Below are 23,671 nucleotides of genomic sequence, written 5' to 3' on the forward strand. Positions count from 1 at the left end.
ACAAGATAAAACAGAGATCACTGGCTGAGATACAGCACCTACACAGATACAAGATAAAGATCCTTTCAGTTGAGTGTACTAGCTCTTCGCCTGTCTACCGGAAGTTGATGCTGTTGCTATGCAACCTCTTACTATCTAGTTAGCGTAACAAATGACTACGACATTTTACGACTTCGGGTGTGTTCTTAAATTTAATCTGGAGTGCCGGAGTGCACTCATAAATTCAGAGCATTGTCAGATTGTCCATTTGTAAATTCAAAGTGTTTCGCTCTCGGGGCACAAACTACACGCTCGGGCCGAGGAGTAGGGTTGATATGAGCATTCTGACCTTACAACGGTAGTCAAGTACCCAAGCTGGCTAGCTTGCTAGCTACTTCCAGACACAAATGAGACCACTCTGACCATTTATTTAGAGAGGTGACTAACTGTGCTGTTGGCAACAATTTAATTTAGCTTTTTTTGCTGACGTTAACTGACATCATTCATATTCAAAGGGTGTTGAGCACTCAGACAAGAGTGCTCTGAAATCAGTGTAGATATCCAGAGCGAATTTACGAAAAAGCACCCGAATGTCCATTGAGAAAGCACAACGAATACACCATTTAGCTAAGCTAAGAATGATGGGAATAATCAAGTCAATAAACGTTGGGTAGTTAGATATCCAGTAGTAAATATACTGGCAAGTTTGATGTATAATATAATTTTCTTAAAATCGTATTTTATCTTTATTTAACTAGGCAAGTCAGTTAAGAACAAATTCTTATTTTCAATGACAGCCTACAGTGGGTTAACTGCCTTGTTCAGGGGCAGAACGACAGATTTGTACCTTGTCAGCTTGAACTTGCAACCTTCCGGTTACTAGTCCAACACTCTAACCACTAGGCTACGCTGATGTGAACCTCTATTTCCTGAAGAATTGCATTGTGGGCCCTAAAATACGTTGATAATAATGTCCTCTGCGAGCATACCTCATATTTTGGCGAATTTAGTACAACATCCGAGAACTTTTTGCATACTAACTGTATCCATACTATGACCAATAAGCATACTACATACTATGTTCACATCACAAATAGTACAGTTAGTGTGGTTAGTATGAGTATTCGAACACAGCTCTGCTCTTTCCATGACATAGACTGACCAGGTGAATCCAGGTGAAAGCTGTGATCCCTTTATTTTCTAGGGGGTAGATCAGCTTTAATATTGTAGATAGATTGTAGCTTCTGCAAAGACTTTGCCCTGTTGGGTGATGGTCAGAAAACCCCCTTTCTCTCTCCCCCCCCCCCCCCCCCCACCTGTTTATGAACCCCCCCATAAATACCGAAACTCTCTCTCTCTCCATTCTATAGAATGATCTTTTGATCCTTTGTTACCACAGAGAGAACCTAGAACGAGGATACAGACAACCGCCGAAATATCTATCTATGAGAACATTTCCGAATGGTACTCTGAAGTATCCATTCTAACAACGAAAGGCTTTGATCTTCGGGGAAACACAACCAGAGAGACTCTGATGAACTCTCCAGCAGACGGATCAGATTACAACAGAGAAGACAACAACGACATATATACATTTAAATTGCAATGAGCATTTTGTTAATGTAAAGTACAGTTGAAGTCGAAAGTTTACTTAGGTTGGAGTCATTAAAATTCGTTTTTCAACCACTCAACAAATGTCTTCTTAACAAACTACAGTTTTGGCAAGTCGGTTGGGACATCTACTTTGTGCATGAAACAAGTCATTTTTCCAACAATTGTTTACAGACAGATTATTTTCACTTATAATTCACTGTATCACAATTCCAGTGGGTCAGAAGTTTACACACACTAAGTTGACTGTGCCTTTAAACAGCTTGGACAATTCCAGAAAATTATGTCATGGCTTTAGAAGATTCTGATAGGCTAATTTACATAATTTGAGTCAATTGGAGGTGTACCTGTGGATGTATTTCAAGGCCTACCTTCAAACTCAGTGCCTCTTTGCTTGAAATCATGGGAAAATCCAAAGAAAATCAGCCAAGACATCATAGAGGGGGCAAATTGTAAATTGTAGACCTCCACAAGCCTGATTCATCCTTGGGAGCAATTTCCAAACACCTGAAGGTACCACGTTCATCTGTACAAACATTAGTACGCAAGTATAAACACTATGGGACCACGCAGCCGTCATACCGCTCAGGAAGGAGACGTGTTCTGTCTCGTAGGGATGAACGTACTTTGGTGCGAAAAGTGCAAATCAATCCCAGAACAACAGCAAAGGACCTTGTGAAGATGATGGAGGAAACAGGTACAAAATTATCTATTTCCACAGTAAAACAAGTCCTATATCGACATAACCTGAAAGGCCACTCAGCAAGGAAGAAGCCACTGCTACAAAAACCGTCATAGAAAAGCCAGACTACGGTTTGCAACTGCACATGGGGACAAAGATCGTGCTTTTTGTTTGTTTCTAATGAAACAAAAGTAGAACTGTTTGGCCATAATGACCATCGTTAAGTTTGGAGGAAAAAGAGGGAGGCTTGCAAGCCGAAGAACACTATCCCAAACGTGAAGCACGGGGGAGGCAGCATCATGTTGTGGGGGTGCTTTGCTGCAGGACGGACTGGTGCATTTCACAAAATAGATGGCATCATGAGATCGGACATTTATGTGGATATATTGAAGTAACATCTCAAGGCATCAGTCAGGAAGTTAAAGCTTGGTCGCAAATGGGTCTTCCAAATGGACAATGACCTCAAGCATACTTCCAGTTGTGGAATAATGGCTTAAGGACAACAAAGTCAAGGTTTTGGAGAGGCCATCACAAAGCCCTGACCTCAATCCTATAGAAAATGTGTGGGCAGAACTGATAATGCATTTGTGAGCAAGGAGGCCTAGAAACCTTACTCAGTTACACCAGCTCTGTCAGGAGGAATGGGCCAAAATTCACCCAACTTATTGTGGGAAGCTTGTGGAAGGCTACCCAAAACGTTTGACCCAAGTTAGTCAATTTAATGGCAATGCTACCAAATACTATTTGAGTGTATGTAAACTTCTGACCCACTGGGAATGTGATGAAAGAAATAAAAGCTGAAATAAATCCTTCTCTCTACTATTATTCTGACATTTCACATTCTTAAAATAAAGTGGTGATCCTCATTTTTACTAGGATTAAATGTCAGGAATTGTGAAAAACTGAGTTTAAATGTATTTGGATAAGGTGTATGTAAACTTCCGACTTCAACTGTTTATCAACTGTATATGTTAAACAGTTCCATACTCTACCACTAATGAATACAGTACCATAACAACCATCAGCTCTATATGTTAAACAGTTCCATACTCTACCACTAATGAATACAGTACCATATGCCAAAAATGTGAGATTTGACCATTGTCAAGTCCTAGGTGATGGATATCAGATTCACCCCCGTCCCCTGAAACACACACAGGCCCCCCGTTGTGACCATTGTCAAGTAAAAGGAGATCAGATTCACCCCTGTCCCCTGAAACACACACAGGCCCCCCATTGTGACCTTTTCCCCAAGCATCTCTGCAGTCAGACTTTTTGATGATTTTATGCCACCAGGCCACAATAGCTTGACCCGTCTCTGATTGTCTGAGTGTGACCCCCTGCCCATGGGTTACTGCAGCTAGTGTTGCCAGCACAGCCACTGCATGGGTGGGGGCACCCCACCGGAATCCCCACCGGCTAGGTACAAGGTCATCAAGGTTCTCATTAGCAGCTTTGAGAATGTCCTTGTATTTTGTGCTCTCCCATCAGCGGGGTTCGTAGGACCAACCCTGCCAGGCAGCTCAGAATCATAAGGGATCTTGCTGCTCTAGGTCTCTGACCACACTCACCATTCTGATTTGGCTGCGTCTAGGCTACTTACAGTAGGCCTATAAACCAGATAAGAACTCCTCCTTAGTGGGTCCATCAGGTGGGTGTCTAGGCTACTTACAGTAGGCCTGTAAACCAGGTAAGAACTCCTCCTTAGTGTGTCCATCAGGTGGGTGTCTAGGCTACTTACAGTAGGCCTGTAAACCAGATAAGAACTCCTCCTTAGTGGGTCCATCAGGTGAGTGTCATGATAGGACAATAAATAAACTATATTAATAATTTATTTTAAAATGTATATCCCTCATCTGCACAAAATGGAAAGCTCTCTCTCACTCCTGCTCACAAACATGGGCTCTGGGATTTGCAACCATTACATTTTTGTTCACTCACATAACACTTTTCCAAACCCATCTTCCATCCCCACATATTGTTCCTGTGTTTGCTGTGTGTTTACCATGTTGATTCAGTTCTTTACTGTTCCAGTTCCTTTATTTGAAGATGTGTTATTTCAATAATAATTATTTAGCTAATTATCCTTTCTTCTAATGCTGTCTTATCTATTTATAAAATACTGTAAAAACAAAAAAAAATATTTTTAAAAATACGGTTGAATACTAAAATATATATATATATTTTCACCATTCCCTGTCTTGGTTGGTATAGTTGTAGTTTATTTCTTTATCAATTGTTGTATTTTATTGTTTTCCTATATTTTGTTATTACAATCCCTAACATGGCTAGAATTGTATGTTTCATTATTTGCCCCCTCTATGAGAACATTGTAATTTTTAGATTAGACATGGAGTCTTTGTGTTTCTGAACATACAGTTGATCTACTACGAGAGCTACACAGCTTGTATGGGTCTACAGTCTACAGTCTACAGTCTACAGTCTACAGTCCACAATGTCTGCTGCCTTAGTTTGTTTGATGGCAGTTTGGGTAAACTCCAGAATGTTATCAAGAGCGATCAGATGATTTGCAATGTATTGCAAAGTCCCTCTTTGCCATGCAAATGAACTGATCCCCCAAAAACATTTCCACTGCATTTCAGCCCTGCCACAAAAGGACCAGCTGACATTATGTCAGTGATTCTCTCGTTAACAGAGGTTAGTGTTGACGAGGACAAGGCTGGAGATCACTCTGTCATGGTGATTGAGTTCGAATAACAGACTGGAAGCTTGAAAAGGAGGGTGGTGCTTGGAATCATTGTTCTTCCATGGTTACCTGTGTTAGGTTCTTATTTTTCAGAGTAAATAACCCACGGACACTAGAGAAGCTTTAACCAAGTTTAATTCTTCCCAAAGGTTCTGTACAGCTGTAATCAGACAACCCAACATTTGTTCCATCCAGATATTTATGTCCCACTTAAGACACTCCCTCTTGTCTCCAATCGTTACATCTTATGCTCAACAGGAAGAAGGTAACCAGATACTAAACCCTGATTACTAACTTAAGAGGAACTGACCTCACCTCCTGACCTCAACCATTCCTTCCCCTAGTCCACAGACGACCATCTGTCTCCCCTATCTCAACCCCTCCGTCCCCTAGTCCACAGACGACCATCTGTCTCCCCTATCTCAACCCCTCTGTCCCCGAGTCAACAGATGCCCATCTGTCTCCCCTAAACCAAACGTTGCTCTACTCCCTCAACTCATTCCAACCCATTCCAACTCATTCCAACCCATTCCAACCCATTCCAACCCATTCCAACTCATTCCAACCCATTCCAACCCATTCCAACACATTCCAACCCATTCCAACCCATTCCAACCCATTCCAACCCATTCCAACTCATTCCAACCCATTCCAACCCATTCCAACTCATTCCAACCCATTCCAACCCATTCCAACCCATTCCAACTCATTCCAACCCATTCCAACCCATTCCAACCCATTCCAACCCATTCCAACCCATTCCAACCCATTCCAACTCATTCCAACTCATTCCAACCCATTCCACAGCTATCTGTTTTTCTACAGAGGCCCAGTCTTTTTCTCCTTGGATTCTATGCTTCTTTCGTTTAATTAATATCTCAATGTTCAAAATGTGGAACCCAACAGTCCCTCGTCTTGAACAATAGCATCCTAATGTTCAACTCATATGAACTTGGAAATTACTAATACATGTATAAACAATGATAATAAAACATGAATAAAACCTAACAAATTATTATAAAACATTAATTAAACAAACAAACAAATGAACAACCAATGAACAGTCACCGTGAGGTGAACAAATTCAGAGACTTATGGCCTCTGAACTATGATCACACAACAAAATGTAATTCCAGCTGAATCGGCCGTCTCGTTCAATGACAGATGGAGCAGCTTTCAGTTTCTGCACTTCCCACTTCTGGTTCCTAAGAGAGTGACAGCACAAGACTTGGAAAGCAACAAAACGACACACAAAACACAAGACTTGGAAAGAAACAAAAAACACAAAAAAATAACAGTGTTAACGATGTGATAAGCTATGCATAATTATATATGCATGACAACCAAAGCCTGAAACCATGACAATTCCCACTTTCTCTTCACCTGACTCTATGCCTCCAGGACACTTTCCTGCCGGACTATAAATCCCTAATGATGCTTCCTCGTGCTTTCACCCAGTCTTCCCATTTAGGCGCCAGGTTTCCCGAGAGGTGTTCCTAAGTCATGTCATTTTCTCTTTGTTCCCCTTCTCCTCCATTTTACCTGATAGGCACGAACACCTGACATGGAAGTGTGGATCACTAATCCATGTTCCATCCTCTTGAGGGAACTCAACACTGTATGTATAGAGTATAGTGTGTTATGGGTTAGATGTAGTGATAGAGGAGTATAGTGTGTTATGGGTTAGATGTAGTGATAGAGGAGTATAGTGTGTTATGGGTTAGATGTAATGATAGAGTATAGTGTGTTATGGGTTAGATGTAGTGATAGAGTATAGTGTGTTATGGGTTAGATGTAGTGATAGAGTATAGTGTGTTATGGGTTAGATGTAGTGATAGAGGAGTATAGTGTGTTATGGGTTAGATGTAGTGATAGAGTATTGTGTGGTATGGGTTAGATGTAGTGATAGAGGAGTATAGTGTGTTATGGGTTAGATGTAATGATAGAGTATAGTGTGTTATGGGTTAGATGTAGTGATAGAGGAGTATAGTGTGTTAGATGTAATGATAGAGTATAGTGTGTTATGGGTTAGATGTAGTGATAGAGTATAGTGTGTTATGGGTTAGATGTAATGATAGAGTATAGTGTGTTATGGGTTAGATGTAGTGATAGAGTATAGTGTGTTAGATGTAATGATAGAGGAGTATAGTGTGTTATGGGTTAGATGTAATGATAGAGGAGTATAGTGTGTTATGGGTTAGATGTAGTGATAGAGTATAGTGTGTTATGGGTTAGATGTAATGATAGAGTATAGTGTGTTATGGGTTAGATGTAGTGATAGAGTATAGTGTGTTAGATGTAATGATAGAGGAGTATAGTGTGTTATGGGTTAGATGTAATGATAGAGTATAGTGTGTTATGGGTTAGATGTAATGATAGAGGAGTATAGTGTGTTATGGGTTAGATGTAGTGATAGAGTATAGTGTGTTATGGGTTAGATGTAATGATAGAGTATAGTGTGTTATGGGTTAGATGTAGTGATAGAGTATAGTGTGTTATGGGTTAGATGTAATGATAGAGTATAGTGTGTTATGGGTTAGATGTAGTGATAGAGTATAGTGTGTTATGGGTTAGATGTAGTGATAGAGGAGAATAGTGTGTTATGGGTTAGATGTAGTGATAGAGGAGTATAGTGTGTTATGGGTTAGATGTAATGATAGAGTATAGTGTGTTATGGGTTAGATGTAGTGATAGGGTATAGTGTGTTATGGGTTAGATGTAATGATAGAGTATAGTGTGTTAGATGTAATGATAGAGTATAGTGTGTTAGATGTAATGATAGAGTATAGTGTGTTATGGGTTAGATGTAGTGATAGAGGAGTATAGTGTGTTATGGGTTAGATGTAGTGATAGAGTATAGTGTGTTATGGGTTAGATGTAATGATAGAGGAGAATAGTGTGTTATGGGTTAGATGTAGTGATAGAGGAGTATAGTGTGTTATAGGTTAGATGTAATGATAGAGGAGAATAGTGTGTTATGGGTTAGATGTAGTGATAGAGGAGTATAGTGTGTTATAGGTTAGATGTAATGATAGAGGAGAATAGTGTGTTATGGGTTAGATGTAGTGATAGAGGAGTATAGTGTGTTATGGGTTAGATGTAATGATAGAGTATAGTGTGTTAGATGTAATGATAGAGTATAGTGTGTTATGGGTTAGATGTAATGATAGAGTATAGTGTGTTATGGGTTAGATGTAGTGATAGAGTATAGTGTGTTATGGGTTAGATGTAATGATAGAGTATAGTGTGTTATGGGTTAGATGTAATGATAGAGTATAGTGTGTTATGGGTTAGATGTAATGATAGAGTATAGTGTGTTAGATGTAATGATAGAGTATAGTGTGTTATGGGTTAGATGTAATGATAGAGTATAGTGTGTTATAGGTTAGATGTAATGATAGAGTATAGTGTGTTATGGGTTAGATGTAATGATAGAGTATAGTGTGTTATAGGTTAGATGTAATGATAGAGTATAGTGTGTTATAGGTTAGATGTAATGATAGAGTATAGTGTGTTATGGGTTAGATGTAATGATAGAGTATAGTGTGTTATAGGTTAGATGTAATGATAGAGTATAGTGTGTTATGGGTTAGATGTAATGATAGAGTATAGTGTGTTATAGGTTAGATGTAATGATAGAGTATAGTGTGTTATGGGTTAGATGTAATGATAGAGTATAGTGTGTTATGGGTTAGATGTAATGATAGAGTATAGTGTGTTAGATGTAATGATAGAGTATAGTGTGTTATGGGTTAGATGTAATGATAGAGTATAGTGTGTTAGATGTAATGATAGAGTATAGTGTGTTAGATGTAATGATAGAGTATAGTGTGTTATGGGTTAGATGTAGTGATAGAGTATAGTGTGTTATGGGTTAGATGTAGTGATAGAGTATAGTGTGTTATGGGTTAGATGTAATGATAGAGGAGTATAGTGTGTTATGGGTTAGATGTAATGATAGAGTATAGTGTGTTATGGGTTAGATGTAATGATAGAGTATAGTGTGTTATGGGTTAGATGTAGTGATAGAGTATAGTGTGTTATGGGTTAGATGTAATGATAGAGGAGTATAGTGTGTTATGGGTTAGATGTAATGATAGAGGAGTATAGTGTGTTATGGGTTAGATGTATGGGTTAGATGTAGTGATAGAGGAGTATAGTGTGTTATGGGTTAGATGTAGTGATAGAGGAGTATAGTGTGTTATGGGTTAGATGTAATGATAGAGGAGTATAGTGTGTTATGGGTTAGATGTAGTGATAGAGTATAGTGTGTTATGGGTTAGATGTAGTGATAGAGTATAGTGTGTTATGGGTTAGATGTAGTGATAGAGTATAGTGTGTTATGGGTTAGATGTAATGATAGAGTATAGTGTGTTATGGGTTAGATGTAGTGATAGAGTATAGTGTGTTATGGGTTAGATGTAGTGATAGAGTATAGTGTATTATGGGTTAGATGTAGTGATAGAGTATAGTGTGTTATGGGTTAGATGTAATGATAGAGTATAGTGTGTTATGGGTTAGATGTAATGATAGAGGAGTATAGTGTGTTATAGGTTAGATGTAGTGATAGAGTATAGTGTGTTATGGGTTAGATGTAGTGATAGAGTATAGTGTGTTATGGGTTAGATGTAATGATAGAGTATAGTGTGTTAGATGTAATGATAGAGTATAGTGTGTTAGATGTAATGATAGAGTATAGTGTGTTATGGGTTAGATGTAATGATAGATTATAGTGTGTTATGGGTTAGATGTAGTGATAGAGTATAGTGTGCTATGGGTTAGATGTAGTGATAGAGTATAGTGTGTTATGGGTTAGATGTAGTGATAGAGTATAGTGTGTTATGGGTTAGATGTAGTGATAGAGTATAGTGTGTTATGGGTTAGATGTAGTGATAGAGGAGTATAGTGTGTTATGGGTTAGATGTAGTGATAGAGTATAGTGTGTTATGGGTTAGATGTAATGATAGAGGAGTATAGTGTGTTATGGGTTAGATGTAGTGATAGAGTATAGTGTGTTATGGGTTAGATGTAGTGATAGAGTATAGTGTGTTATGGGTTAGATGTAATGATAGAGGAGTATAGTGTGTTATGGGTTAGATGTAATGATAGAGTATAGTGTGTTATAGGTTAGATGTAGTGATAGAGTATAGTGTGTTATGGGTTAGATGTAATGATAGAGGAGTATAGTGTGTTATGGGTTAGATGTAATGATAGAGGAGTATAGTGTGTTATGGGTTAGATGTAGTGATAGAGTATAGTGTGTTATGGGTTAGATGTAATGATAGAGTATGGGTTAGATGTAATGATAGAGGAGTATAGTGTGTTATAGGTTAGATGTAATGATAGAGTATAGTGTGTTATAGGTTAGATGTAATGATAGAGTATAGTGTGTTATGGGTTAGATGTAATGATAGAGTATAGTGTGTTATGGGTTAGATGTAGTGATAGAGTATAGTGTGTTATGGGTTAGATGTAATGATAGAGTATAGTGTGTTATGGGTTAGATGTAATGATATAGTATAGTGTGTTATAGGTTAGATGTAATGATAGAGTATAGTGTGTTATGGGTTAGATGTAGTGATAGAGGAGTATAGTGTGTTATGGGTTAGATGTAGTGATAGAGTATAGTGTGTTATGGGTTAGATGTAATGATAGAGGAGTATAGTGTGTTATGGGTTAGATGTAGTGATAGAGTATAGTGTGTTATGGGTTAGATCAAAATCAAATCAAATCAAATTTTATTTGTCACATACACATGGTTAGCAGATGTTAATGCGAGTGTAGCGAAATGCTTGTGCTTCTAGTTCCGACAATGCAGTAATAACAAGTAATCTAACTAACAATTCCAAAACTACTGTCTTGTACACAGTGTAAGGGGATAAAGAATATGTACATAAGGATATATGAATGAGTGATGGTACAGAGCAGCATAGGCAAGATACAGTAGATGGTATCGAGTACAGTATGTACAAATGAGATGAGTATGTAAACAAAGTGGCATAGTTTAAAGTGGCTAGTGATACATGTATTACATAAGGATACCGTCGATGATATAGAGTACAGTATATACGTATGCATATGAGATGAATAATGTAGGGTAAGTAACATTATATAAGGTAGCATTGTTTAAAGTGGCTAGTGATATATTTACATCATTTCCCATCAATTCCCATTATTAAAGTGGCTGGAGTTGAGTCAGTGTCAGTGTGTTGGCAGCAGCCACTCAGTGTTAGTGGTGGCTGTTTAACAGTCTGATGGCCTTGAGATAGAAGCTGTTTTTCAGTCTCTCGGTCCCAGCTTTGATGCACCTGTACTGACCTCGCCTTCTGGATGATAGCGGGGTGAACAGGCAGTGGCTCGGGTGGTTGTTGTCCTTGATGATCTTTATGGCCTTCCTGTGACATCGGGTGGTGTAGGTGTCCTGAAGGGCAGGTAGTTTGCCCCCGGTGATGCGTTGTGCAGACCTCACTACCCTCTGGAGAGCCTTACGGTTGAGGGCGGTGCAGTTGCCATACCAGGCGGTGATACAGCCCGCCAGGATGCTCTCGATTGTGCATCTGTAGAAGTTTGTGAGTGCTTTTGGTGACAAGCCAAATTTCTTCAGCCAACTGAGGTTGAAGAGGCGCTGCTGCGCCTTCTTCACGATGCTGTCTATGTGAGTGGACCAATTCAGTTTGTCTGTTATGTGTATGCCGAGGAACTTAAAACTTGCTACCCTCTCCACTACTGTTCCATCGATGTGGATAGGGGGGTGTTCCCTCTGCTGTTTCCTGAAGTCCACAATCATCTCCTTAGTTTTGTTGACGTTGAGTGTGAGGTTATTTTCCTGACACCACACTCCGAGGGCCCTCACCTCCTCCCTGTAGGCCGTCTCGTCGTTGTTGGTAATCAAGCCTACCACTGTTGTGTCGTCCGCAAACTTGATGATTGAGTTGGAGGCGTGCGTGGCCACGCAGTCGTGGGTGAACAGGGAGTACAGGAGAGGGCTCAGAACGCATCCTTGTGGGGCCCCAGTGTTGAGGATCAGCGGGGAGGAGATGTTGTTGCCTACCCTCACCACCTGGGGGCGGCCCGTCAGGAAGTCCAGTACCCAGTTGCACAGGGCGGGGTCGAGACCCAGGGTCTCGAGCTTGATGACGAGGTTGGAGGGTACTATGGTGTTGAATGCCGAGCTGTAGTCGATGAACAGCATTCTCACATAGATGTAGTGATAGAGGAGTATAGTGTGTTATGGGTTAGATGTAATGATAGAGGAGTATAGTGTGTTAGATGTAATGATAGAGGAGTATAGTTTGTTAGATGTAATGATAGAGTATAGTGTGTTAGATGTAATGATAGAGTATAGTGTGTTATGGGTTAGATGTAATGATAGAGTATAGTGTGTTAGATGTAATGATAGAGTATAGTGTGTTAGATGTAATGATAGAGTATAGTGTGTTATGGGTTAGATGTAATGATAGAGTATAGTGTGTTAGATGTAATGATAGAGTATAGTGTGTTATGGGTTAGATGTAATGATAGAGTATAGTGTGTTAGATGTAATGATAGAGTATAGTGTGTTAGATGTAATGATAGAGTATAGTGTGTTATGGGTTAGATGTAATGATAGAGTATAGTGTGTTATGGGTTAGATGTAATGATAGAGGAGTATAGTGTGTTATGGGTTAGATGTAATGATATAGTATAGTGTGTTATGGGTTAGATGTAATGATAGAGTATAGTGTGTTATGGGTTAGATGTAGTGATAGAGGAGTATAGTGTGTTATGGGTTAGATGTAGTGATAGAGTATAGTGTGTTATGGGTTAGATGTAGTGATAGAGGAGTATAGTGTGTTATGGGTTAGATGTAATGATAGAGGAGTATAGTGTGTTATGGGTTAGATGTAGTGATAGAGTATAGTGTGTTATGGGTTAGATGTAGTGATAGAGTATAGTGTGTTATGGGTTAGATGTAATGATAGAGGAGTATAGTGTGTTATGGGTTAGATGTAATGATAGAGGAGTATAGTGTGTTATGGGTTAGATGTAATGATAGAGTATAGTGTGTTATGGGTTAGATGTAATGATAGAGTATAGTGTGTTATGGGTTAGATGTAATGATAGAGGAGTATAGTGTGTTATGGGTTAGATGTAATGATAGAGGAGTATAGTGTGTTATGGGTTAGATGTAATGATAGAGTATAGTGTGTTATGGGTTAGATGTAGTGATAGAGTATAGTGTGTTATGGGTTAGATGTAATGATAGAGTATGGGTTAGATGTATGGGTTAGATGTAATGATAGAGTATGGGTTAGATGTATGGGTTAGATGTAATGATAGAGTATGGGTTAGATGTATGGGTTAGATGTAATGATAGAGTATGGGTTAGATGTAATGATAGAGTATAGTGTGTTATGGGTTAGATGTAATGATAGAGTATAGTATGTTATGGGTTAGATGTAATGATAGAGTATTGTGTGTTATGGATTAGAAGTAATGAAATAGTATGGGTTAGATGTAATGATAGAGTATTGTGTGTTATGGGTTAGATGTAGTGATAGAGGAGAATAGTGTGTTATGGGTTAGATGTAGTGATAGAGGAGTATAGTGTGTTATAGGTTAGATGTAATGATAGAGTATTGGTTAGATGTAATGATAGAGTATGGGTTAGATGTATGGGTTAGATGTAATGATAGAGTATGGGTTAGATGTAATGATAGAGTATGGGTTAGATGTTTGGGTTAGATGTAATGATAGAGTATGGGTTAGATGTATGGGTTAGATGTAATGATAGAGTATGGGTCAGATGTAATGATAGAGTATGGGTTAGATGTATGGGTTAGATGTAATGATAGACTATGGGTTAGATGTATGGGTTAGATGTAATGATAGAGTATGGGTTAGATGTATGGGTTAGATGTAATGATAGAGTATGGGTTAGATGTAATGATAGAGTATTGGTTAGATGTATGGGTTAGATGTAATGATAGAGTATGGGTTAGATCCCACAAGGGCATCCAGTGATTCCCCCACACAAACCACCTCCCTTCATCATGACACTGAGAGATACGTTTCTCGGCCGCATAAATGTTAGCAGCGTATCCACCCCTCATCGTGCTTTAGCAATTCTCTCTCGCTGTATCCCAATCACAACGAAAACATTTTATAATTTATCCCAACCAGAATCTAGAATGACTGACCTCAGCGCTCACTTTGAGACTAAGGCTCCAATTCCAGTTTTATCAACTTCGATCGTCCCTGTGAGAACACACATTTATAAACCACCTTTTACTGCCGGTCATAACTCTTCTCATTACAGCCCCCCCTTTTGTCCCTGTTGTCCTGTCATGAGTGGCCTGGTCAAGAAAGATCAGGATCTCAATGCATTCCCAGTTTAAATAGTTAGCAGGGCGTGTACCCCCTCCCATTTCCGTCGCCCTGCACCTATCATTCTGGCGTGTCTTGTTCAGATGTCATTTACAGTTAATTTTCCCAAAGGCACATGTAAACTTTTGCCTGTCACATTTCATGGCCCTTGATAATGTCCCGATTTTAATATCCAAGGAGATACTTCCGTTTCCCCCACGTACACGAGTCTCTCACCTGAGCTTGTTCTCTCTCTCCACGCTCTCAGCACCCCGGCCCTGGTTTACGGCCCGGACTCAGAGTGGTAAAAGTCACTGTCTCTCAGAGCACGCCTTTGTCGCTCTTCCTTCAGCCGGTTAGGGAGGGTTTTGAGGTTGACACACACTGTCTGTGGTCAAAAATTCATGCATTAAAACACGATCTGATGTCACCTTCCATGATAACCTCAAAAAAGCACAGATCATAACAACAGTTAAGTTAATTTCATTTCTGTTTCAGGAAACTAGACAAACATTGACTATATGATGAATTATGACATTTTCTTAATAACATCTATAAGACAAATGTCAAAAAGCATAACATGATGTTACTGCTAAAAAACATTTTCTAAATGAGTCCGTACTCCCTTATTCTACTGGCGAGCTCTAGGAAGAGTTACCAGATCATGAAGATGGCACCCTAACCCCTCGCAGAATTCCACGATCCCTCTGGTGAAATTTCAAAAATAAACCGATTCACTTAACTAATCAACTTAGAATCACAACTCTTTATAACTCCCTAAGGAAATGGTAGTATCTCATAAAGTAATGGTACAATTTGGATAGAGACTGGTGTTTCTCGTGAATTATATAATGAACCGTCTATTTAATTCATAATGAACTTGATCATTCTTCATTAGGAATTGTTAATATTCAAGGCTTTTCCTCACCATTCAGATGTTTCCTCCTCCTTTCTTTGCCTGTCCTTCAGAAACCATTTAAATACCTCTTCAAAACATTTCATCCTATAAATCCCACAACACGGCCATATTATCTCACCACCGATCCTTTTCCCCATGTGGTTCTCCATCATACCACATAAAAAAATATATAAGTTCCTTTTAGGTTTGGTAACCCCAATGCTAATTCCTCGTGACCCCTCCACCCTTTCGTCCATTCTAGAATCCCATTCCAGAATAAGACAACATAAAACGTAAATGTATTTAAAAATAAAACCACATAAAATGTCCCATGATTTAAATAAACCCTAAGGCCTCCTGCATTTTGCAAGGAATGTTTGGCCATATTTAAATGTGTTACCTTTAGAATCCGTTCCCCTGGCGTTTAGAATCTTCAACCCAAAATATGTTTTCCTGCGGCAAATTTAGACAATTTCTCATCGCAAGGAATCCCACAATATTTAATCCCTGGCCTTTACTGAACAGTTAGGTAAAACGTTATCTCATACGTCTTCCTTCACAACTTTAATCTCTATGTATATCGATGGAACAGAGACACCGCTAGGTGAAAGTTCCATTCTTGCTAACCTCAAAACGAGTAGTTGTTGATCTTTTGAAAATGATGCAAACGCTTGCCTGGCAGCATTTCCTCTGAATACAGTTCCACACCCACTTTACACTCCCTTTTCCGATGACCACACCCACTTTACACTCCCTTTTCCAATGACCACACCCACTTTACACTCCCTTTTCCAATGACCACACCCACTTTACACTCCCTTTTCCAATGGCCAAATAGCCACACAGCTAAAACACTCGGTCTCCCTATGCTTTGATGCTTTCCGCCATGTTTCTTTGGTTTAGAGGGTCTACACCAGAAGGTAATGGGTATGGTCATTGAAATTATAGTTAGTGATATTCTCTATGGCCCCAGTCTTTCTGTATTAGTGTTCTGGTGTTACACTTTCTGGGTTTATCGTTACGCATTTTCTGTTGATATAATGCTGACATCTAAACACTGGTATATTGAGCTTTTGATTCTGGTTTTATGTCCTTGTGCCAAGTCATAATTGCCTCCCTGAATTATTTATTTGATTTGAATTCTCCGTCAGCAGGAAAATGTTGTCCAATTTTCTCTAATTTGCTAAATTTTTCCCATATTCCAGCTGAATTGGTAGAATGCTCGTGCACTTCTTTCACCGCATTTATTAAATTCCGCTATCTCTATATTACAGGGAGAAACAGGTCTGTTGGTCGCCATGCCTCTAGTTATTATTCCCTAAACACTCCCAACAGGAGTTCAGGGTGTTTTAGATTTCTTCACGTCTATCATACACACCTTCTATTAACTATTTCCTAAGATAGCACTACACTCTTCCCCGGATAATAATTAATTGGTCACGGCACTTAATACCTTGTATTAGAACCGATACCATAGACTTCTGTGAATCTATTACTGGAGAATACGGACAGGACTTCATGTCCTATTCCGGTACTTCCTCAAATATCTCTATTATTGATACATCATCTCTCAATATGATACTGCTACTACACGTAAATCAAACAGTGTTCAAATATCCTATCCTATTTTATTTTTGTTTTTTAACTCACTATTTTCTAGAACTCTCGTCTTTAAAAAAAAACTCACTGCAACTGGGACTTCTGTCCTTTTTTTACAGATCTCGCAGGGATATACCCCCACTCTCAAATACCATCAGTCCTGTGTCATGCCAACAGTAAAGCATCCTGAGACCATTCATGTGTGGGGTTGCTTCTCAGCCAAGTGAGTGGGCTCATCCACAATTTTGCCTAAGAACACAACAACTTCTGGAGATGAACAAGGCCTTTTCCAGCATGATGGAGCACCTTGCCATAAGGCAAAGGTGAAAACTAAGTGGGAACAAAACATTGATATTTTGGGTCCATGGCCAGGAAACTCCCCAGACCTAAATCCCATTGAGAACTTGTGGTCAATCCTCAAGAGGTGGGTGGACAAACAAAAACCTCCAAATTCTGACAAACTCCAAGCATTGATTATGCAAGAATGGGCTGCCATCAGTCAGGATGTGGCCCAGAAGTTAATTGACAGCATGCCAGGGTGGATTGCAGAGGTCTTGAAAAAGAAGGGTCAACACTGCAAATATTGACTCTTTGCATCAACTTCATGTAATTGTCAATAAAAGCCTTTGACACGTATGAAATGCTTGTAATTATACTTCAGTATTCCATAGTAACATCTGACAAAAATATCGAAAGACACTGAAGCAGCAAACTTTGTGAAAATTAATATTTGTCATTCTCAAAACCTTTGGCCTTAATCTAATGTGTTAATATATAGAGGGAATGAGTGATGCAGTCTACACCAAGTTAAATAACTGTTTATAATCTAATGTGTTAATATATAGAGGGAATGAGTGATGCAGTCTACACCAAGTTAAATAACTGTTTATAATCGAATGTGTTAATATATAGAGGGAATGAGTGATGCAGTCTACACCATGTTAAATAACTGTTTACTTCATAATACACATGCTAACATCTGTAAGTACTTCCTTATAAAAGAAACAGTCTGGAGGGTCATTGGGAAACTACTGTCCATTTCCTGGCAAAGATTTTACATTGCCAATAGCCTGAAAGAGGTCATTTTAGTTAGGTTTTTAATGCATATTTACAAGTAGATTTAAACACAAATGTTATCCAATATAATTAGTGGTTCAAGGAGCAAAGCTTTGGGGCAGCAGCATAGCCTAGTGGTTAGAGTGTAGTGGTTAGAGTGTAGTGGTTAGAATGTAGGGGCGGCAGCGTATCCCAGTGGTTAGAGTGTAGTGGTTAGAGCGTTGGACTAGTAACCGAAAATATCAAATCCCAGAGCTGACAAGGTACAACTCTGTCATTCTGCCCCTGAACAGGCAGTTAACCCCACTGTTCCTAGGCCGTCATTGAAAATAAGAATTTGTTCTTAACTGACTTGCCTAGTTTAAAAAAAAAGAATGTATTAGTTTCCGTTGGTTATTAGGGGATAGAGCAGAGAAGCTGGTGAAAGTCTGTTGTATTGGTTATTAGGGGTTAGAACAGAGAAGCTGGTGAAAGCCTGTTGTATTGGTTATTAGGGGATAGAGCAGAGAAGCTGGTGAAAGCCTGTTGTATTGGTTATTAGGGGATAGAGCAGAGAAGCTGGTGAAAGCCTGTTGTATTGGTTATTAGGGGTTAGAACAGAGAAGCTGGTGAAAGCCTGTTGTATTGGTTATTAGGGGTTAGAACAGAGAAGCTGGTGAAAGCCTGTTGTATTGGTTATTAGGGGTTAGAGCAGAGAAGCTGGTGAAAGCCTGTTGTATTGGTTATTAGGGGATAGAGCAGAGAAGCTGGTGAAAGTCTGTTGTATTGGTTATTAGGGGTTAGAACAGAGAAGCTGGTGAAAGCCTGTTGTATTGGTTATTAGGGGTTAGAGCAGAGAAGCTGGTGAAAGCCTGTTGTATTGGTTATTAGGGGATAGAACAGAGAAGCTGGTGAAAGCCTGTTGTATTGGTTATTAGGGGTTAGAGCAGAGAAGCTGGTGAAAGCCTGTTGTATTGGTTATTAGGGGTTAGAGCAGAGAAGCTGGTGAAAGCCTGTTGTATTGGTTATTAGGGGTTAGAGCAGAGAAGCTGGTGAAAGCCTGTTGTATTGGTTATTAGGGGTTAGAACAGAGAAGCTGGTGAAAGTCTGTTGTATTGGTTATCGGGGGTTATATTTCTTCTGATTCTTTATTGCTATATTATTATTATACCAGTTAACATTCAAATAAAAGTGAGATAGCAAGGCCGAGGAGGGTGCAACTTGAATTTCGACCTGGCCCGGGTATCCTGGAAGGCTATTGACCTCATCCCGTCAGTAGAGGATGCCTGGTTGTACTTCAAAAGTGCCTTCCTCACCATCTTAAATAAGCATGCCCCTTTCAAAAAATGCAGACCTAAGAACAGATATAGCCCTTGGCCAGGTCGCAGTTGTAAATGAGAACTTGTTCTCAACTGGCCTACCTGGTTAAATAAAGGTGAAATAAAAAATAAAAAATAATGGTAAAGAGCCATAGTCTACATCCTCTCGTGCCAATTGTCAGGAGAAACACTTTCACCTCCGACACCAGATGGAGAGACATAAGGCTGCACACACATATAATTATGTATAGCTTACCACATTGTTAATACTGTTATGTGTTGTGTTTCTTTTTGCTCTTCAAGTCTTGTGCTGTCACTCTCTTAGGAACCGGAAGGAGAAAGTTGAGATGGAAGAAGTCAACAGCTCCAGCGGACACGTTCTCATCAGTGTTCTATGAGAAATGGAAATGAGAGTGTGCTTGGTGTGATCATAGAACAGAGGCCATACGTCTCTGAGTTGGTAAACCTCACAGTGAATGAGAATGATGTTTATTATCATTGTTTGTCCATTGATAAGTCATTTCCAAGTGTATGTAAGGTTGAACAATATGGAAGGTTGAACAGTATGGAAGGTTGAACAGTACGGAAGGTTGAACAGTATGGAAGGTTGAACAGTATGGAAGGTTGAACAGTACGGAAGGTTGAACATTATGGAAGGTTGAACAGTACGGAAGGTTGAACAGTATGGAAGGTTGAACAGTATGGAAGGTTGAACAGTATGGAAGGTTGAACAGTATGGAAGGTTGAACAGTATGGAAGGTTGAACAGTATGTAAGGTTGAACAGTACGGAAGGTTGAACAGTATGGAAGGTTGAACAGTATGGAAGGTTGAACATAGGTTGTTAGTTCTATTAGTTAGGTTGCTATAGAAGCAGACTGGTTGTTAGTTCTATTAGTTAGGTTGCTATAGAAGCAGACTGGTTGTTAGTTCTATCAGTTAGGTTGCTCGAGAAGCAGACTGGTTGTTAGTTCTATTAGTTAGGTTGCTATAGAAGCAGACTGGTTGTTAGTTCTATCAGTTAGGTTGCTCGAGAAGCAGACTGGTTGTCAGTTCTATCAGCTAGGTTGTTAGAGAAGCAGACTGGTTGTTTGTTCTATCAGTTAGGTTGTTAGAGAAGCAGACTGGTTGTTAGTTCTATCAGTTAGTTAGTTCTATTGGTTTGATTGCTATGCAGGCCGGTAACGTTCTTATCCCTTGCTTGCTAGCTAGAAAACTACGGCTTACATGGTCAGGTCAGATAGAATCACATCAAAGTAGCTGAATTTGTTGAATCTGTTTTCTAGTGAAATTTATTTGGATACATCCATGCTACTGTTAATACATAATGCCTGTTGAGGGGTGGCACATTTAATATGAATATTACTACCTACATTTCATATAAATATTACTACCTACATTTCATATATTATTTTTAGTGACGGAAGAGGAGGTAGAATCGAGTGGATTTGGGGCATTGATGAGCTGATCTGGCCCTAAAATGGCAGGCTTGGCTCAGTTCAGGCTGCCAGATCTGGGCTGAATGACTCCGGCCTACTCTGTACAGTCATTCATTTGGGACTCAGACCGGACCCAGCTACCAGACCAGAGCAGTTTTAGATCTGTAGTAACAGGAAATCAGCCCATATGTTTGTGCTACCTGGGTACATAACTAAAAAAACATGTCTGATATGTATTGAGGTGCACAATCGTTCTAACACTCTCAGGCAGCAAGTGCAGAGACCTTAAAACCGGTGTGATGTGTTCTCTCCGTCTGGTCTTGGTCAGTACCCTGCAGCATTCTGTATGTTTTACAGTTGACCAGACAATATAATGTCACAGCTATAAAGATGAGTCCTCTATCTCTATAGTCATTACCTTAATCTATAATGTCACAGCTATAAAGATGAATCCTCGACCTCTATAGTCATTACCTTAATCTATAATGGTACTGATATAAAGACCTATCTCTATAGTCATTACCCTAATCTATAATGGTACTGATATAAAGACCTCTATCTCTATAGTCATTACCCTAATCTATAATGGTACTGATATAAAGACCTATCTCTATAGTCATTACCCTAATCTATAATGGTACTGATATAAAGACCTATCTCTATAGGCATTACCCTAATCTATAATGGTACTGATATAAAGACCTATCTCTATAGTCATTACCCTAATCTATAATGGTACTGATATAAAGATGAATCCTCTACCTCTATAGTCATTACCCTAATCTATAATGGTACTGATATAAAGATGAATCCTCTACCTCTATAGTCATTACCCTAATCTATAATGGTACTGATATAAAGACCTATCTCTATAGTCATTACCCTAATCTATAATGGTACTGATATAAAGACCTATCTCTATTGTCATTACCCTAATCTATAATGGTACTGATATAAAGACCTTAGCTTCAGCCAGCTTCATACTAAAGACAAGACGTTTTACGATCTGAATTCTTTGTATCTCTTCAATTCAGACCAGAATCTGTCTTCACTAACCCTTTTCCTAACCTTAAAATAATTAAACTAATTCTCCTAACCTGCTATGAAACAGTCACTGCCATATCGAAGTATTGTGTAAATACGGACACCACCCTAAAACTCCACCACACCCCAAACTGCCCTGTCTGTCACGGACACCACCCTACAGCACCACCACACCCCAAACTGCCCTGTCTGTCACAGACACCACCCTACAGCACCACCACCCTACAGCACCACCACCCTACAGCACCACCACACACCAAACTGTCCTGTCTTCCACGGATACCAACCTACAGCACTACCACTCTGCAACATCACCACACCCAAACTGTCCTGTCTGTCACGGACACCACCCTACAGCACCACCACCCTACAGCACCACCACACCCCAAACTGTCCTGTCTGTCACGGACACCACCCTACAACACCACCACCCTACAGCACCACCACCCTACAGCACCACCACACCCCAAACTGTCCTGTCGGTCACGGACACCACCCTACAGCACCACCACACCCCAAACTGTCCTGTCGGTCACGGACACCACCCTACAGCACCACCACCCTACAGCACCACCACCCTACAGCACCACCACACCCCAAACTGTCCTGTCTGTCACGGACACCACCCTACAACACCACCACCCTACAGCACCACCACCCTACAGCACCACCACACCCCAAACTGTCCTGTCGGTCACGGACACCACCCTACAGCACCACCACACCCCAAACTGTCCTGTCGGTCACGGACACCACCCTACAGCACCACCACCCTACAGCACCACCACCCTACAGCACCACCACACCCCAAACTGTCCTGTCTTCCACGGACACCACCCTACAGCACCACCACCCTAAAGCACCACCACCCTACAGCACCACCACCCTACAGCACCACCAACCTATAGCACCATCACACCCCAAACTGTCCTGTCTTCCACGGACACCACCCTATAGCACCACCACACCCTATAGCACCACCACACCACAAACTCTCCAGTCTGATGGAGATGGAGATTACCCTAACTGCAGTGTCTGCCGCGGACACCACCCTAAAGCACCACCACACCCAAACTGCCCGGTCTGATCAGACAACAACACAGTGACGTCAAGACATCTACATTTCCTGCACTCGGTTTTGATCCTGCACTTGAATTCTCCCCGTTTCTTTCTTGTTAATATTATGTTCAGATAATAAAATATCCTTCAGGCTAAATAATGAAGGAATAATGTTGTGTCCTACCTGTCGTTATCAATGAAACACTGATGAACAGAATCCCAAAATACCAGACCGCCGAGGTCGGAACGGTCTTCATTTCACTAACAAAACAAGTCTGACTCCAAGGTAAAGCTGTTTGTAACTGGTCAATAAAATTATTAGGAGTTTAGAAACATAAACCAAAACAGTTGAAAGGCTAATTTGTCAACAAACAGAATGTAACACTGCGTCTGTTTAAGAAATAACGGGAGAAAAGGGTGGTGGAGTTTCACACTTTACTTTCACTTTCACTTACAGTACTTCTAGTTGAATATCATCTCGGGATATCTAGCTCCATCTAGTGTTCTGATATGGACATTAAACTTCATGTCATCTCGCGATATCTATCTCCGTCTACTGTTCAGATTATTTTTAAATGTAACCTTGGCAAGTCAGTTAATAACAATTAAGACGACCTACTCCGGCCAAACCCGGACGACGCCAATTATAGGCAGCCCTATGGGACTCCCAATCACGGCAGGCTGTGATACCCTGGTTTGATTCCAGGCTGTGTCTGTAGTGACGCCTCAAGCACTGCCTAAGACCGCTGCGCCTCTCGGGACATATTGGAACATCATATTGGAACAATAGTGACTAATAGGGAGCCCTGATACGGACATTAACTTTGTCAAATGTCCTAAAAACAGATATGTGCACAAATAGGAATGGTGAAATAAATGTGACAACAAGTAGGCTGTAGAGCATATTTAAATTAGTAACAACTTACGATGTGAAATTTTCCCATGAACGTTGATCA

The 23,671-nt window shown here is 40.0% G+C and overlaps 1 protein-coding gene across 3 annotated transcripts in view; it reads right to left on the reverse strand.

The window, feature by feature from the left end:
- The window catches only part of LOC110514165 (butyrophilin subfamily 3 member A2), a 36,095-nt gene extending 12,857 nt beyond the window's left edge, over positions 1-23,238 (reverse strand). The window contains exons 1-3 of one of the 3 annotated variants that reach the window (XM_090183263.1): positions 22,900-23,238; positions 19,432-19,567; positions 10,703-14,712 (exon numbers count right to left, since the gene is read on the reverse strand). In XM_090183263.1, the coding sequence (XP_090039389.1) occupies positions 11,209-12,171 (963 nt within the window). In that variant the 5' untranslated portion in view covers positions 12,172-14,712; positions 19,432-19,567; positions 22,900-23,238 and the 3' untranslated portion in view covers positions 10,703-11,208. Of the gene's footprint in view, positions 1-10,702; positions 14,713-19,431; positions 19,568-22,899 lie in introns of those variants that run through there. The other 2 variants (XM_090183265.1, XM_090183264.1) reach the window with 2 other exon arrangements.
- Between the last annotated feature and the right edge of the window lie 433 nt (positions 23,239-23,671).

Source organism: Oncorhynchus mykiss, chromosome 9, assembly GCF_057628025.1.
Source record: "Oncorhynchus mykiss isolate SJ-2025 chromosome 9, ASM5762802v1, whole genome shotgun sequence".
NCBI lineage: Eukaryota > Metazoa > Chordata > Actinopteri > Salmoniformes > Salmonidae > Oncorhynchus > Oncorhynchus mykiss.